We start from the raw sequence: 19,211 nt of genomic DNA, 5'->3' as shown, positions 1-19,211 counted from the left end.
TTAGCTCAAAGCTCAGGCAATGATTTTAAAAATGTTTTGGAACTCAATTACATTTAGTATTTACATTAAAAACTAGGCTAGTGACTAGTTTTAAATTTGATGCAGTAGTTATTCTCTCTTGTGATTAAAAATAGAACTAATTATTCACCGAATTTAATAATTCGCGGGATTGACTGTTCGCGAAATCGCGAATTTTTATGACCAACGAATATTTTCATCCTGTAGGGTATGATAAGTAAATTTTAGTTATCTTGATTGACTTTTAGTTTATATATCAACTTCAGTCCCGGTATTTCAAGCCAGAGAATGCACTTACGTAGTACGGGCTTAGTTTAGACTTTATCTGACCTGAATATTCGTGCTTGTGAATAACTGGGTTCATTGTCAAAAGGAAGTCCCATGTTTGTAAACACGACAGAATGTATAAATCTCGGCTGTCACTATGTATACGTATGTGTGTATTATATCTAATAAACACACTTTTTCTTAAATTGTACGCATTTTTCTTGTTTTTTACGTTCATTACACAACTTTGAGAGCAGTGGACATTTAAGAGGGATGCTGAACGCTGTAACAAGAGCCTTTCATTTCTATGCTTTGAAAATGTAGCACAGCACAAAAATGGCGAGCGGCGACAGCTGTCAGCACACAGATGCTTACGTAGGAGTATGAAAGAAATCTAAGTAATTTATGTATTTTAATTTTGTTTCTAATTACAGTCAAACATGGATAACTCGAACTTCACGAGACCGAGCGAAAGTGTTCGAGTTATCAGAGCGTTCAAGTTATCAGAGCACCGTCACAAGTCCATGTATTTATTTATTTATTAGTAGATACATGTACATATACAAACTATAATATAAATCAAAAGCATAAATGGCTTGTTTCAAATTAAATGCTTCTAATGTAAAGTTTAAAACTTTTTTATCAAAAAGTATAGAGATTTTTCTATCACTTGAGATTGGTTTGTTGTTTGAGGTGATGTTATTGCCAGGATACTTTTTAGATTAAAATTGGCAAAACTTGATCGTTGTTGAAATGTTCAGAAGAAAAGACATCTTTTTCTTTTGAGCGTTTCAACCAAGATCAATTTTGCCGATTTTACTTGAAGTTTACGCGAAGGTTACCTCGCTTTTCCTTGCTTCCGAAGGGCCAATCAAAGGCCAATCATCAAATTTCACCAAACCTTTAGAAAAGTCGTTGACAAAAATATTTTGCCGATGGTGGTAATAACGACGCCTATGAATTACAAAAAGTTGAGGTTTACTTCTATGGCTTGGAATAAAGTGATTTTCTAAAGCGATAACAACCGTCTCGGTAGCCGTTGGGCAAAAAACTGTTCGAGTTAACAGAGTTGAGGTCGAGTTATCTAAAGCAATTTATTATTACGATGGAACGAACCAAAAAACCGTTCGAGTTAACCATGTGTTCGAGCTATCCGAGGGCGAGTTATCCATGTTTGACTGTATTTCAATTTTTTGATTTTTTTTAATTAACTTTCTAAGATCTATTACTTTTAACAAACATTTTTAAATGCGAATTACTGAAACCACGAAAGGTGAGCCTCGAAGTAGCGGGGATTACTGTATTGAGAACCTAATAATGAGTAAGGATAACTCCCACTGGAATATCTAACAGAGTGAGGATAACTCATACTGGAATATCTAACAGAGTGCGGATATCCTACATTGGAATATTTAACAGGGTGAGGATAACTCACACTGGAATATCTAACAAAGTGAGGATATCCTACACTGGAATACCTAATAGAGTGAGGATAACTCACACTGGAATATTTAACAGAGCGAGGATAACTCATTCTCGCATATCCAATGAACAGGGGATAACTTAAAATTGCATTTCTAATAGAGAAGGAAATAAATATCACTTTAACATCTAATAGTGAGGAGATAATTCACGCTTGAATATTCAGAAAAGGGAGATAATTTTCACTCGATTATTTAAAAAAGGGAGCTAACTCACACTTGCTCTGCTGCAGATTATTGCTACCGGGAGTATTTTCTAAGGACTGCAAAGAACGTCTGCTTAGCAAGCTAGCCGTATCCAGCCGAGAGACAGCATCAAAAAATACATCTTTTTCAGTGCAAAACGAGCCACTGCTTGCAGCAACATTTTTTGTAGGTTTCGTAGGAAGGCGCTGAGGATCCTTTGTCTTCTGCAGCACATTCCACCTGCGGGAGACAAAATGAAGTACCAGTTTATGGATATGACTATATCTTAGGCACTCCAGCCGCATGTTGAAAATGTGTAGACAAGGTAATCATTGTGATTACCTTGCAAATTTTGTGTAGACAAAATGTGTAAGGGAATCAAAATGATCTATGAATAATTGGACCAGTCAAATTCTCAACCTCTTCCAGAGGATCTACCATCTCTCTAGTAATAAAATCATTAGTTCTCTGGAAATAAGCAGACATTGCGCTGGGAACAACATCATCAAATACCTCTCCAAATATAGAGAACATAAAATGGAAACAAGAAAGATCAGTGCTTACCATAACTAGCTGTCTAATACCACCATATAATGCTAGCACCCACACCCTCCTGTCAATATTACCTGTCAGTTGTCTGCCACTGCAGTCACACAATTCGTAACAAGAGTGGCACCTGCCAGAAATGTGCTTCATCTTGCCAACAGATGTCAGTTTCTCTACCTGATAACACGGTTGAGATATTAAACCAAATGGTAAAGCATTCATATTTGCTTCACTCACACAGTCATAATCTTTTTTGCCTCCTGTAAGATTTGTTTGGTCGACTCATCATGCAGACATAGCTGAATGGTTGCCAGGTTGATGCAAACAGCATTGGCTGTCTGAGTAAAAGTCACTTTGCTGACATCATCCATAAAGCAGCCCTCGAATGAAGCCATAGCTTGAGATTCCGGAGAGCATGCCAAGTGGAGGGTACTCCTGTTTGCATCTAAAATAATACGAATTAATTAGTCTGACCCGCGTGTGCAAGTTGTCTGAAACGATTACCACGGAGATGTCTGTCATATAAACAATGATCACAAAGCAACAACACCCTTCATCTAGAGAAAGCCCCTTTAGTTCATGCGCTATATTACCACGGAGGTGTCTGTCATATAAACAATGATCACAAAGCAACAACACCCTTCATCTGGAGAAAGCCCCTTTAGTTCATGCGCTATATTACCCCGGAGATGTCTGTCATATCAACAATGATCACAAAGCAACAACACCCTTCATCTAGAGAAAGCCCCTTTAGTTCATGCGCTATATTACCACGGAGGTGTCTGTCATATAAACAATGATCACGAAGCAACAACACCCTTCGTCTGGAGAAAGCCCCTTTAGTTCATGCGCTATATTACCCCGGAGATGTCTGTCATATAAACAATGATCACAAAGCAACAACACCCTTCATCTAGAGAAAGCCCCTTTAGTTCATGCGCTATATTACCACGGAGGTGTCTGTCATATAAACAATGATCACAAAGCAACAACACCCTTCATCTGGAGAAAGCCCCTTTAGTTCATGCGCTATATTACCCCGGAGATGTCTGTCATATAAACAATGATCACAAAGCAACAACACCCTTCATCTAGAGAAAGCCCCTTTAGTTCATGCGCTATATTACCACGGAGGTGTCTGTCATATAAACAATGATCACGAAGCAACAACACCCTTCATCTGGAGAAAGCCCCTTTAGTTCATGCGCTATATTACCACGGAGGTGTCTGTCATATAAACAATGATCACGAAGCAACAACACCCTTCATCTGGAGAAAGCCCCTTTAGTTCATGCGCTATATTACCACGGAGATGTCTGTCGCTATATTAGGGACTATCAGTCAATTGCCAAACTTACACGACATTCTAGTAGATTTTATTGGAAAGTATCAGTATTTTTTATCATTCGCGATTGTTTTTGATGTTTGAGGTGATCTGACTGTCAGGATGTTTTAAGACTAAATTGATAAAACTTGATTGTGGTTGAAACGCTCAAAAGAAAGATGTGCAAAGTGATGTCACTAATTGCTATCAATGTTATATTTGATACTGGCTGTTGCTTTAATGTTGTAGCATTACGCGTCTCTTTTCTGTCAGTCTCTTTGCCGTTATAGACATCACAATTGCACTTCCGCTTGATCTGAGCATTTTAACCGAGATCAAGTTGTGTCGATTTCAATCTTGATACATCCTGGCAGCTCAAACGTCAGAAACAATCAAGAATTATAAAAAAAACATGGACACTCTCTGATAAAATGCACTAAAATTTTGTGTAAGTTCATCTATAAGACATTTGGAGTTACTACCTCGATGTGACATTTGGAGTTACTACCTCGACGTGACATTGGTTAAAAGTAGAAAAAGAACAAATGCTTGAGAACAATTGTATTCTAAAGTTGCTTTTCAGTTCTTTTTTAAATGTTGATGGTCAAGGTTATGTCATGGTAGCAAGTTCCGACTGTCACTGAATAGCAAGAGTTATATTCTACGGTTGTGCAGTGGATATCAGTTCAAATACGGATGGTCATAGCCCTGGCCCACACTCGAGTCAGCAAAAGGGCTTAGAGTCTTACACACGCACCGAGATGAAGGTCATCAGTAATACGTAGGCGGCGCATCTGAACGCTGATCGAAAGGCAGCAACTGGTCTTGCACACTCTGCCAGCCACTCCTTCAACACTAGCTGAAAGGTAATCCTGCTGTCCACACTTCAGCTTTACAGACATTCCTAGGAGAATAGAATATCGAGTGAACAGGTAAGGCATCTCTGTGAATAGATACAGAATGGCAAACAGATTGACAAAGAAAACAGTTTTCTATGATGAATTCTCTGCAAATTCCAACCTACGGAGCATACTGAGTACACGAGATAATGTTTGTTAGGAATAAACACAATTGATTATCGACAAATCAGTGTTGTGTAGTCAGGACTACTGTTATTGTTTGACGTTCACTATCCCATGTTTCATAACAACTGCTGACAGTTTCGCGGTTCCTCTTCTGCGGTGAAGCTATTCTCTTGCTTTAACATACCATCGATAGTGAACGCTGTGTAAAGAAGGGTGTAGAATTCCGTGCCCGCATATCCATTTAATCCTGGCAGCTCCAATCTGCTAAAGGGCTCTGTATCGTCGGCCAAAACAAACTCCTCATCATCTTCTGTTTCCACGACGTCTCCTCTGTAGTCATGTAGTCGAACAGCTAAAAGTTGCAATATTGGTCAAATTAATTGAGACACAGGTGTAACGATCCACTAATGTCAAATTATATTCCTAGATACAAGCATTTGTATGTAAGTTACATTTTGTCAAACTCATACTGGTTAACATCACCAAAGAGACTGAAACAACCTGCTTCAAGTCAGGACAAGATTCTGCTTGGAATGAAAAATTGTTCATTGTTAAGAACTCCAGACCCAAGATCCTTTATGTGAGTGAGGTAAGAGAAGAGTTGTCCGCTATTATACAGGCAAAGACTAGACCTACTTTAGTGACTCTCATTCTACTCAAACTTGCCATACCACCTATGGTCACACTCAAACCTGTCAATCATCTATGATTACAAACAGACCTGTCATATCATCTATGATTACACACAGACCTGTCATATAACCTATGATTAAACTCAGACCTGTCATATCACCTATGATTACACTCAGAACTGTCATATCACCTCTGATTACATACAGACCTGTCATATGACCTTTTGACTACACTCAGGCAGGTCCTATGGTAACTGATTACACTCAGACAGGTCCTATGGTATCTGATTATACTCAGACAGGTCCTATGGTATCTGACTACACTCAGGCAGGTCCTATGGTATCTGACTACACTCAGGCAGGTCCTATGGTATCTGATTACACTCAGGCATGTCCTATGGTATCTGATTACACTCAGACAGGTCCTATGGTATCTGATTACACTCAGACAGGTCCTATGGTATCTGACTACACTCAGGCAGGTCCTATGGTATCTGACTACACTCAGACAGGTCCTATGGTATCTGACTACACTCAGACAGGTCCTATGGTATCTGACTACACTCAGGCAGGTCCTATGGTATCTGATTACACTCAGACAGGTCCTATGGTATCTGATCACACTCAGACAGGTCCTATGGTGACTGATTACACTCAGGCATGTCCTATGGTATCTGATTACACTCAGACAGGTCCTATGGTATCTGACTACACTCAGACAGGTCCTATGGTATCTGACTACACTCAGGCAGGTCCTATGGTATCTGACTACACTCAGACAGGTCCTATGGTATCTGACTACACTCAGACAGGTCCTATGGTATCTGACTACACTCAGGCAGGTCCTATGGTATCTGATTACACTCAGACAGGTCCTATGGTATCTGATCACACTCAGACAGGTCCTATGGTATCTGATTACACTCAGGCAGGTCCTATGGTATCTGATTATACTCAGACAGGTCCTATGGTATCTGATTACACTCAGACAGGTCCTATGGTATCTGATTACACTCAGACAGGTCCTATGGTATCTGACTACACTCAGGCAGGTCCTATGGTATCTGACTACACTCAGACAGGTCCTATGGTATCTGACTACACTCAGACAGGTCCTATGGTATCTGACTACACTCAGGCAGGTCCTATGGTATCTGATTACACTCAGACAGGTCCTATGGTATCAGACTACACTCAGACAGGTCCTATGGTATCTGACTACACTCAGGCAGGTCCTATGGTATCTGATTATACTCAGACAGGTCCTATGGTATCTGATTACACTCAGGCAGGTCCTATGGCATCTGATTACACTCAGACAGGTCCTATGGTATCTGATTACACTCAGGCAGGTCCTATGGTAACTGATTACACTCAGGCATGTCCTATGGTATCTGATTACACTCAGGCAGGTCCTATGGCATCTGATTGCACTCTAACACGTTATAGCACAGAGCAATCTAGTTGAAAAGCTAGAAAGCTGTTACCATTTTAAATCTATGCAGAAGCTAGTTTTCTGGTCTAATGTTAGTATCCGGTATTTTAGTAAAGCCTTTTCACTGAGACAATCTGAGACAGTCTATGCAAAAAAGGCTGCGTAACTAGACAGCCCTGGAACATGAGCTGTGTTAGGATAGAGAGAGAGAGCGTTTTAACACGATGACATGATAAGTATAAAATATTAGCGGAGGGTGATAACTAGCTGAGATTCTGTGAGTAGCCGCCATAGAATGAAGTAAACACAGACAATTTGAGCAACAATGAGGACAAGGAGCGTGGTACCACAGAGATAGTGTAAATGTGCATTAATACCGTGTAAGTACGACTATATGAATAGAAGTTGATGTGTGTGAAGAACTCATGCTAACAAGACAAACAGCATAAACGTATAGTGAACTGATCAACTAGGAGTTGATGTGTGTGAAGAACTCATGCTAACAAGACAAACAGCATAGACGTATAGTGAACTGATCAAATAGGAGTTGATGTGCGTGAAGAGCTCATGCTAACAAGACAAACAGCATAGACGTATAGTGAACTGATCAACTAGGAGTTGATGTGTGTGAAGGGCTCATGCTAACAAGACAAACAGCATAGAAGTATAGTGAACTGATCAAATAGGAGTTGATGTGTGTGAAGGGCTCATGCTAATAAGACAAACAGCATAGAAGTATAGTGAACTGATCAAATAGGAGTTGATGTGTGTGAAGGGCTCATGCTAACAAGACAAACAGCATAGAAGTATAGTGAACTGATCAAATAGGAGTTGATGTGTGTGAAGAGCTCATGCTAACAAGACAAACAGCATAGAAGTATAGTGAACTGATCAACTAGGAGCTGATGTGTGTGAAGAGCTCATGCTAATAAGACAAACAGCATAGAAGTATAGTGAACTGATCAAATAGGAGTTGATGTGTGTGAAGAGCTCATGCTAACAAGACAAACAGCATAGACGTATAGTGAACTGATCAAATAGGAGTTGATGTGCGTGAAGAGCTCATGCTAACAAGACAAACAGCATAAACGTATAGTGAACTGATCAACTAGGAGTTGATGTGTGTGAAGAACTCATGCTAACAAGACAAACAGCATAGACGTATAGTGAACTGATCAAATAGAGGTTGATGTGCGTGAAGAGCTCATGCTAACAAGACAAACAGCACAGACGTATAGTGAACTGATCAAATAGGAGTTGATGTGCGTGAAGAGCTCATGCTAACAAGACAAACAGCATAGACGTATAGTGAACTGATCAAATAGAGGTTGATGTGCGTGAAGAGCTCATGCTAACAAGACAAACAGCACAGACGTATAGTGAACTGATCAACTAGGAGTTGATGTGTGTGAAGAGCTCATGCTAACAAGACAAACAGCATAGACGTATAGTGAACTGATCAAATAGGAGTTGATGTGCGTGCAGAGCTCATGCTAACAAGACAAACAGCACAGACGTATAGTGAACTGATCAACTAGGAGTTGATGTGTGTGAAGAGCTCATGCTAATAAAACAAACAGCATAGAAGTATAGTGAACTGATCAAATAGGAGTTGATGTGTGTGAAGAGCTCATGCTAACAAGACAAACAGCATAGACGTATAGTGAACTGATCAAATAGGAGTTGATGTGTGTGAAGAGCTCATGCTAACAAGACAAACAGCATAGACGTATAGTGAACTGATCAAATAGGAGTTGATGTGTGTGAAGAGCTCATGCTAACAAGACAAACAGCATAAACGTATAGTGAACTGATCAACTAGGAGTTGATGTGTGTGAAGAACTCATGCTAACAAGACAAACAGCATAGACGTATAGTGAACTGATCAAATAGAGGTTGATGTGCGTGAAGAGCTCATGCTAACAAGACAAACAGCACAGACGTATAGTGAACTGATCAACTAGGAGTTGATGTGTGTGAAGAGCTCATGCTAACAAGACAAACAGCACAGACGTATAGTGAACTGATCAAATAGGAGTTGATGTGTGTGAAGAGCTCATGCTAACAAGACAAACAGCATAGACGTATAGTGAACTGATCAAATAGGAGTTGATGTGTGTGAAGAGCTCATGCTAACAAGACAAACAGCATAAACGTATAGTGAACTGATCAACTAGGAGTTGATGTGTGTGAAGAGCTCATGCTAACAAGACAAACAGCATAGAAGTATAGTGAACTGATCAAATAGGAGTTGATGTGTGTGAAGAGCTCATGCTAACAAGACAAACAGCATAGACGTATAGTGAACTGATCAAATAGGAGTTGATGTGTGTGAAGAGCTCATGCTAACAAGACAAACAGCATAGACGTATAGTGAACTGATCAAATAGGAGTTGATGTGTGTGAAGAGCTCATGCTAACAAGACAAACAGCATAAACGTATAGTGAACTGATCAAATAGAGGTTGATGTGCGTGAAGAGCTCATGCTAACAAGACAAACAGCACAGACGTATAGTGAACTGATCAAATAGGAGTTGATGTGTGTGAAGAGCTCATGCTAACAAGACAAACAGCATAGACGTATAGTGAACTGATCAAATAGGAGTTGATGTGTGTGAAGAGCTCATGCTAACAAGACAAACAGCATAAACGTATAGTGAACTGATCAAATAGAGGTTGATGTGCGTGAAGAGCTCATGCTAACAAGACAAACAGCATAGAAGTATAGTGAACTGATCAAATAGGAGTTGATGTGTGTGAAGAGCTCATGCTAACAAGACAAACAGCATAGACGTATAGTGAACTGATCAAATAGGAGTTGATGTGTGTGCAGAGCTCATGCTAACAAGACAAACAGCATAGAAGTATAGTGAACTGATCAAATAGAGGTTGATGTGCGTGAAGAGCTCATGCTAACAAGACAAACAGCATAGAAGTATAGTGAACTGATCAAATAGGAGTTGATGTGTGTGAAGAGCTCATGATAACAAGATAAACAGCATAGAATTATAGTGAACTGATCAAATAGGAGTTGATGTGTGTGCAGAGCTCATGCTAACAAGACAAACAGCATAGAAGTATAGTGAACTGATCAACTAGGAGTTGATGTGTGTGAAGAGCTCATGCTAATAAGACAAACAGCATAGAAGTATAGTGAACTGATCAAATAGGAGTTGATGTGTGTGAAGAGCTCATGCTAACAAGACAAACAGCATAGAAGTATAGTGAACTGATCAACTAGGAGTTGATGTGTGTGAAGGGCTCATGCTAATAAGACAAACAGCATAGAAGTATAGTGAACTGATCAAATAGGAGTTGATGTGTGTGAAGGGCTCATGCTAATAAGACAAACAGCATAGAAGTATAGTGAACTGATCAAATAGGAGTTGATGTGTGTGAAGGGCTCATGCTAATAAGACAAACAGCATAGAAGTATAGTGAACTGATCAAATAGGAGTTGATGTGTGTGAAGAGCTCATGCTAACAAGACAAACAGCATAGACGTATAGTGAACTGATCAACTAGGAGCTGATGTGTGTGAAGAGCTCATGCTAACAAGACAAACAGCATAGAAGTATAGTGAACTGATCAAATAGGAGTTGACGTGTGTGAAGAGCTCATGCTAATAAGACAAACAGCGTAGAAGTATAGTGAACTGATCAACTAGGAGTTGATGTGTGTGAAGAGCTCATGCTAATAAAACAAACAGCATAGAAGTATAGTGAACTGATCAAATAGAGGTTGATGTGTGTGAAGAGCCCATGCTAACAAGATAAACAGCATAGAAGTATAGTGAACTGATCAACTAGAGGTTGATGTGAGTGAAGAGCTCATGCTAATAAGACAAACAGCGTAGACGTATAGTGAACTGATCAAACCTACAGCAGGTTGAAAGCTTCCTAAAATAACAACCCCATGTATCTATATTATATACCTATCTCATTCACTATAGTCTTTAGTGAGAAAACAAAAAGCGAAAAACAGTAACGAAAAAAACATTTACTTGACATGCAATAAAGCCCTGATATCAGCAAAAGGATTTTTACAAAGATAACAGTTTCCAGTCATTGCAATAAAAACACTTGAGCAACATTCCATGCATGAATATAATTCTTGGATCCATAAAGGCAGCTGATGTATCCACATGTATGTTAGCTGAGCAGCGCACAATGTCCTTTTTACACCCACAATATGCTAAACAAGGATAAACCTTTAAATACATTACATTCAAATGTATTACATTGTGCAAAAAGAAAAGTAAGGTGACTGAACAAATTAAAATTCCTCAAGGTAATAACATAAAAACATTTTAATTATATTTACCGAGAATATGAGTCACCATATTTAAAAGGCTCTAAACATGGTACTGTTAAACATGGTACTGTTAGAAATACAGTAGGTGATTATGATATGAAAGATGTAAGTTACACATTATATACAGTTTTAAACATGGTACTGTTAGACATACAGTAGGTGATTATGATATGAAAGAAGAAAGTTACACATTATATACAGTTTTAAACATGGTACTGTTAGACATACTGAAGGTGATTATAATATGAAAGATGTAAGTTACACATTATATACAGTTTTAAACATGGGACTGTTAGACATACAATAGGTGATTACAATATGAAAGATGTAAGTTACACATTATATACAGTTTTAAACATGGTACTGTTAGACATACAGTAGAACAAGAATTAGGCCTCTTTGTTTAGAAACCTATTCAGTAAATATTTAATAAAAATTTTAACTTCCTGCATATCAATTTAGGTTTACAAGAAAGAGTCTATCTTCACACTTGTGAAACAGAAATTTTGTGAAAGTGGATGAGGTAAAATTTTCTATAAAGGCTTTTCAATAGGACTGCTAGATAAGATGCAACGGTAGTATATGTAATTGAGTAGTAACCATTGCTGGTTTGTAACTAGTACCAAAGCCAGCTACCATTATCAAAAAGTAGCGACAGGTTGTATCTAGTAACTAGGTCAAGCCCCAACGACCATTAGTAAGACAGCAATAATATAGTCAGAACCCGATAGGCCATATTTTATGTTCGTAACAAGAGACAGAGAAAAGGCAGATATTAGATACAGAGAGGAACATGCAGGTTTTTGTATACTTACACCTGCCGTCTGGCTCTACAAGTACATGTAAGAACTAAATCTATGAATAGAAAAATATGCTTTAGCTATAAATAAAAACATTTATTCTGACAAGGATGAAGAAAAGACACTCGTTAAAATACCTGTCAGGGAAGCCCATCTATGAATACTGGGTGCCCAGAAAAGTATGCTTGACAGGTTTGCAATACACATAGACGGGTTGGGCATTTATAAAAACAAGGAAAACATGCAGTGCTGTAATGAGCTCTACGTATAAACTGTTCAAAAGAATCAAAACATGCCCAAAAACCATTCAATGGAAGGTTACCATCTCAGACATTCTCTGAACACATACTTTGCATGTGTGTTGGCAGTTCAAGGCAGCAGATAAACTGTAATGAGTTGATTTACTTAGTTCTGATGGCTTATAGAATCATGAAATGGCCATAGATAACTAAAAACACTGTATGCACAGATCGCTTGGCCATGATAATTGTCAGATCTTAGTGTTGATCTTTATGACAGGCTGAAACAAGTCAACTCTGGACAGGCTGAAACAAGTCAACTTTTGACCGGCTGAAACAAGTCAACTCTGGACAGGCTGAAACAAGTCAACTTTTGACAGGCTGAAACAAGTCAACTTTTGACAGGTCGAAACGAGTCAACTTATGACAGGCTAAAACAAGTCAACTTTTGACAGGTCGAAACGAGTCAACTTATGACAGGCTAAAACAAGTCAACTTTTGACAGGTCGAAACGAGTCAACTTATGACAGGCTAAAACAAGTCAACTTTTGACAGGTCGAAACGAGTCAACTTATGACAGGCTAAAGCAAAATTACATTGATCTAAATCATTAATTACGCTTTACAGCAGAAACTTAAGCCAGTAATAGACAACAAATCTAATTAGCTTGCTGTAGGCTTTCTCCATAGCTCTACATGCCTAGACATTCCAGCATGACAACAAGAGCAGCAGAAGTACTTGAAGGTAAATTAAAAAAGGCATTCGTCTGGATGTTCACATACCTTTTAATCTTAGTTGGTACTAAAGGAAGCGCAGTTGCATATACAAGTGTTTGATGACATGTATGACAGGAGAATAAGCTGGTTTGACACATAACTTGAGCATAAAGTTAGCTGTGGGCTGGTGAAACCATACAACATCCAACTGATACCATGAGGGCTGTGTTACTAAACACTCCTTGTTCACGCGCTCTGATGCCTTGGGAGCTGGTCTGAGCCTTACTGATACTATTATTATTACTGTTATTATCATATGGCACACAAAGCTTTTGACAACCCCTAGTTGACAAAAACATGAAGCAATAGAAAAATCCAATAGAGTTTGATATAGTCCAATAAAGTTTGATTGTTGCATAGAGTTGATTGTATACATTTTAGTAGCAAACAGCTACAGCTGATCTCTATGTAAAGAGCCAGGAAGATATCGAGATCAATTAATGGAAAAGACATTACAACCCACCATCAGGTCGAAGTAGGTAGTCAGCCACGTCATTCAGGCCACCAATTGCCTCCTCGTTGCGCACGCCTCCATCTTTCTTATCTTTAGCTTCTGTTTCTTTAGACATAAGGAACCACAAGTTGAGCAAATCTCCCTGAGTTACGAATATGTCTTTATTTTCTAGCCTCTGCAGTCTCTGCCAAACAACAAAGTAGAAAAGGTGATAATATGTAATTTACAAACAACACCACAGTACAACAATCGACACTCGTTGGCAATGTTTTGCTGAGTCAAGTAAGTATATTTTTAGGCAATACAAATCATCCTCGGCTGCTTGCACGACATGCGTCTGGCTGTAACAAAGGCTTGCAGCTGCCTTCAACATTACATGTATGTATATGAAAATTAAGTGGCAGGCAGTGCAAGGTGACACAAGGTGACCGCGTCTCTAGACACACGCAGTGACAGGCAGCGTTATGCCGGTGACTGTGTCTCTCATGAACACACAGTGACAAGCAGTGGTGTGCAAGCACAAGTGACTGTGTTTCCAGTGAACACACAGAGTGACACAGTGACAAGCAGTGCCATGTGAGCATAGGTGACTGTCTCCAACCAACACACAGTGACAGCCAGTGTCCTGTAAGCACAGGTGACTGTGTCTCCTAAAAACGCACAGTGACAGGCAGTGTCATGCACGCACAGGTGACTGTGTCTCCAATGAATACAGTTTTCATACAACACCATCTACCCTCGGACACTTATGTATTCGCCTCATCTAACTTTCGCGTTTTCGTGGAGTCATCCTCTTGCGAAAATTTCATGTGCGAAACTAAACTATCATAACGAACGAGGGAAAGCGCGAAATTAAGTAGCTTTGTTCATTGATAGTCCAAGAAAGAAATGGCAGCAAGCGATCAAATTGCATTATCGACCTCGCCCACACCATTCTACCTGCGGTTCACAATTACAAACTAGTCCCAAATTGAATTTTTTTTTCTTATCGGTGAACCAGGCCCGTATTCCCTGGGGCAGCTGGCCGGCCGAGCCGTTCCAACTTTTTAGGAACTTTCCGCGGCTAAGTACAGTCGAACTCGGATAACTCGTCCTCGGATAAAATGTAACATTTCATCTCAAACACAAAGTTAACTAGAACGGATTTGTTTGGTCCGTTCCCACGCAATGATAAATTGCTTCAGATAACTCGACCTCAACATCATTTATTCGAAAATTTATTTGCCCAACGGCTATGGAGACGGTTTTTATCGCTGTAGAATATCACTTTATTCGAAGCCATAGAGACAAACATCAACTTTTAGTAGTTCTTAGACGTCATTATTATCATCATCAGTGGCAAAATATTGTTGTTAACGACCTTTATAAAGGCTTGCAAAATATCAAGTTTTACCAAACATCCGCTCGGCCATGTCCCATCAAAAGCGTGGAAACTTCCGTATAAACTTAAAATAAAATCGGCAAAATTGATCTTTGTTAAAACGCTCAAAAGAAAAAGATGTCTTTTTTCTGAGCGTTTTAACTGCAGTCAAGTTTTGCCTATTTTAATTTAAAAACGTCTCGTCAGTCACATCACCTAAAACAAAACAAATCTCAAAAAATAGAAAAATGTTGATACTTTCCGATAAAACTTCACGCGAGAGGCCCGGCTGAGGCTCTACATAAGAAAAACCTGTTGGAGGCTTACACCACCCCCTCAACACCCCCAGGTGTTCATAACTAGTCGCCTAACATTAGCCGCCCCAATTTGCAACCAGTGAATACAGGCCTGCGGTGAACTGAACCTGAGGAATCTAATTATGTTTGTTCCACTGCATTTATTTTCACATCACTATATTTTCGCACTCATCAGAGCTGCGAAATTAAGTTGCAGTGAAATTTTACTCTGTATGCTATTCACGAAACTAAATTCTAGCGAAATATAAGTGTCCTAGGGTACCTACTTCGAAATCGATCTCATCATGGAGAATGTTTCCACTGCGCAGCTCACTTCGCAGGACGTAGTCAAGTCCTGCCTGGTCGACGACATTGTCCACACAGTCCATGTCGACACTGCCTATCGGAGAAGGACCAGCTACAAACAACCCAACAGCTAGTTATACTTGTTGAATGTGATTGATGGTGGTTGCTAATGGCAGCGACGTGAGCACAACCGGTGGTTTTAGTAGTGAGTTGCAGCAGCAGGTTCTAACTATATCGCAGTGGGTTGTAACAACTGAGTAGAACGGTTGGCTTGGTAAGATAAGGCTGGAATGCAAAAGGCTGTTGGTGGTAATGTGTCAAACATCTCACAGTGACACTCGTTAACAGGAGGAAATGAAAAATAAACAAGAGTGGACTTATATGCTAGTGATGGCTTACACATTGGTTACAACAGGTACATCCTGCGACAGGACTAACAAACCCCAGGAACAGTTACTTAATACTTTGTAATCATGCTATTGTATCCTTCCTTAATATAGCACAATATGAACTTTTTTTTTCAAAGAGATCGCAATTCTAACTTTTTTAAACAGCTGATGGTCTAGCATACCAGATAAAACAAACCATTGACAATTACAACTGGATTTCATTTGCTCAGAGTGAGTGAACCCCATAATCAGATGAAAAATAATAAACATCTTGAATATTTACGATGCATGTTTGGAGGTTAGCGGCCATGTCATTTTCCTAAAAATAAAAACAGATTATTATAATCTCTGTGCAAGTCTTTATCCTGTCAATAAATGTAAGGCTCAAAAATATAAAATAGGTAAGAACTAATGTCACTTTAAAGATCTAAAACGATAAAAAAAACTCCTGTCGTCTGTAACAGTTGTTCCCTTCCTGTATATAATGCCTTCAGATAAGCAAGCAAAAGTTTTGTTAGCATGGCTAAGATATGTTACTCATATCTCTTGCTAATTTTTATTAGAACGTCAAAACTCAATGTATGAACTTCAAGTTGATACCAAATAGACAAACTATTTATGTTTTGACATCTCTCTGGTCAACCTACATAAGTCAATAGAGGGCTATTATCTAAGGCAATAACACTGAGAGGTGTGAGAGATAAGCACATGCTGCTCGAGCTCTCAAAGGGTTCGTCTTCAGCTAAAAGACAAGTCTGTCTTTACTTGTGATATTCTTGTAGAATCTGGACTGACCTGAAAATCTATACTTCTCAGTGAATTCATGAGCAGAAGGAGTGGGGAATGTATAAAGAGTAGTGAGAAGGGATTCCACAGCAGAAGTAGACAACTTCAGCTGCAGGCAATTGAGCTTGCTCTCCACCTTAAATCTGGAAAAAGAGAATATAATCAGCATTCAATAACATGCGCTGCACTGATATCTTCATCCACTAGACAGAAGATAAAGATAATTCAAACTTTGTACACTAGTCAGTAGTTAGGAGTACAAGCTCTGTACAGTAGCCAGTAGTCAGGAGTACGAGCTCTGTACACTAGTCAGGAGTACAAGCTCTGTACATTAGTCAGTAGTTAGGATTACAAACTCTGTACACTAGTCAGTAGTTCAGGAATACAAGCTCTGTACAACAATCAATGGTAAAGAGTGCAATCAATGCACGCTCAACATACAAAGGGCAGCAACATCTAGACAAGTGAAATTCAGGAGTCATCACAAGGTATAGTATACAGCTACAGTATACAGCTATAATATACAGCTATAATATACAGTTATAGTATACAGCTATAGTATACAGCTATAGTATACAGCTACAGTATACAGCTACAGTATACAGCTATAGTATACAGCTATAGTATACAGCTATAGTATACAGCTATAGTATACAGCTACAGTATACAGCTATAGTATACAGCTATAGTATACAGCTATAATATACAGCTATAGTATACAGCTATAGTATACAGCTACAGTATACAGCTACAGTATACAGCTATAGTATACAGCTATAGTATACAGCTACAGTATACAGCTATAGTATACAGCTATAGTATACAGCTATAGTATACAGCTATGATATACAGCTACAGTATACAGCTATAATATACAGCTATAGCATACAGCTATAGTATACAACTACAGTATACAGCTACAGTATACAGCTATAGTATATAGCTATAGTATACAGCTCCAGTATATAACTACAGTACAGAGGTCATTACCCATTGTACCAGACAACTTAAAATCTGACATGTGATAAGCTAGATACAAGGATGTCTACAGATGTTATATCCTACAAGGTGGCTATTATATGGAGAAATTCATAAAATCTGTTTGAATTAAAAAGGAAGAATGCTACTCCTTACTCACTTTGGTAATTTCCTAAAGTTGGGCTCAGCACTAATACTAACAATAGAGAGGAGACTGAGTGCTGGCATCACATGTATATCTGAGTCTTTCAGACATCTCTTCTTGCAGGTGTCTTTGGCATCAGCTGTAGGATAGAGAGGCTCTCACAAAGACTACTTCACAACTCTTATAGCATAATTTAAGGTACGAGTTGGTTGTAAACATTTGAATATTTGCCTTCTCTCATTAACTGCGATGCAAAGTGTGATATACAGTACTTGTTGCTAACTTGCACTAACTTGTTGCTAACCTGCACTAACTTGTTGCTAACTTGTTACTAACCTGCACTAACTTTTTGCTAACTTGCACTCACTTGTTGCTACTTGCACTAACTTGTTGCTAACTTGCACTAACTTGTTGCTAACTTGCACTAACTTGTTGCTAACTTGCACTAACTTGTTGCTAACTTGCACTAACTTGTTGCTAACTTGCACTAACTTGTTGCTACATGTAACTTGCACTAACTTGTTGCTAACTTGCACTCAGTTGTTGCTAACTTGCACTAACTCGATTGGCTTGTATAAACTGACTCAGCAAATTCAATGCAAACACAAAGCAAATATAATCAGCAAACAAGGAAAAACCACTCTTTAATTTATAGATATCTCAATAAAATAAAGACATACTTGTTGTGTATAATATCTTGACATCAGATAGATCTAGTGTGTATTTGTCATAGATTGCCCTTTCTCTGTCCTTGAGGGATTCGTTCTACAATGTGTATCAGTTTAACAAGACTTGTTCCACCCCCCAGAGATCTAGACCAACCCCCAGGAACCTAGACCAACCCCCAGGGACCTAGGCCAACCCCCAGAGACCTAGATCAACCCTCAGGGACCTAAACCAACCCCCCCCCCTCAGAGACCTAGACCGACCCCGGGGCCTAGACCAACCCCCAGGGACCTAGATCAACCCTCAGGGACTTAGACCAACCCCCAGAGACCTAGACTAACCCCCCTCTTTTGACAAGGTCCATTGAGGATACCTGATGGTAGCGATCAGCAGAGGAAGAAAACTGATTAGTTCGTGTAAAAGATATCTTGATATCTAAAAGGTTATGGTGATCAGTAGAGTGTGGCAAGGATGAACTTAACAAACAATTTTAGTATATACAATCAGAGAGTGTCGGTATTTTTCTACCATTTGTCATTGTTTTTGATGTTTGAGGAGATCTGTCTGCCAAAATGTTTTAAGATTAAAATTGACAAAACACGTTCGCAGTTACAATTTCCAGGAGAAAAATACATGCGAAATGACGAAACTAGTTGCTATCATTGCTCTAATTGATACCCCCTACTGCGCAGCGTAACGCATCCCATTGCAACTATAGACGTCATAATCACACTTTCGTCTCATCTGTCAATTTTAATCTTGAAACATCCTGGCAGTCAGACCACCT

The 19,211-nt window shown here is 39.1% G+C and overlaps 1 protein-coding gene across 1 annotated transcript in view; it reads right to left on the bottom strand.

Moving 5' to 3' along the window:
* LOC137408134 (intermembrane lipid transfer protein VPS13A-like) overlaps positions 1–19,211 on the bottom strand; it is a 98,469-nt gene that overhangs the window by 48,670 nt on the left and 30,588 nt on the right. Inside the window, exons 19-28 of the mRNA XM_068094522.1 lie at positions 18,439–18,523; positions 17,774–17,897; positions 16,645–16,778; positions 15,442–15,572; positions 13,508–13,682; positions 12,045–12,059; positions 5,032–5,199; positions 4,580–4,726; positions 2,736–2,943; positions 1,984–2,192 (exon numbers count right to left, since the gene is read on the bottom strand). Of these exons, the coding sequence (XP_067950623.1) occupies positions 1,984–2,192; positions 2,736–2,943; positions 4,580–4,726; positions 5,032–5,199; positions 12,045–12,059; positions 13,508–13,682; positions 15,442–15,572; positions 16,645–16,778; positions 17,774–17,897; positions 18,439–18,523 (1,396 nt within the window). The remainder of the gene's footprint in view (positions 1–1,983; positions 2,193–2,735; positions 2,944–4,579; positions 4,727–5,031; positions 5,200–12,044; positions 12,060–13,507; positions 13,683–15,441; positions 15,573–16,644; positions 16,779–17,773; positions 17,898–18,438; positions 18,524–19,211) is intronic.

Source organism: Watersipora subatra, chromosome 11 (genome assembly GCF_963576615.1).
Source record: "Watersipora subatra chromosome 11, tzWatSuba1.1, whole genome shotgun sequence".
Classification (NCBI taxonomy): Eukaryota; Metazoa; Bryozoa; class Gymnolaemata; order Cheilostomatida; family Watersiporidae; genus Watersipora; species Watersipora subatra.
The sequence above is the reverse complement of the archived record's forward strand: the minus strand, read 5'-3'. Positions and strand labels throughout refer to the sequence as shown.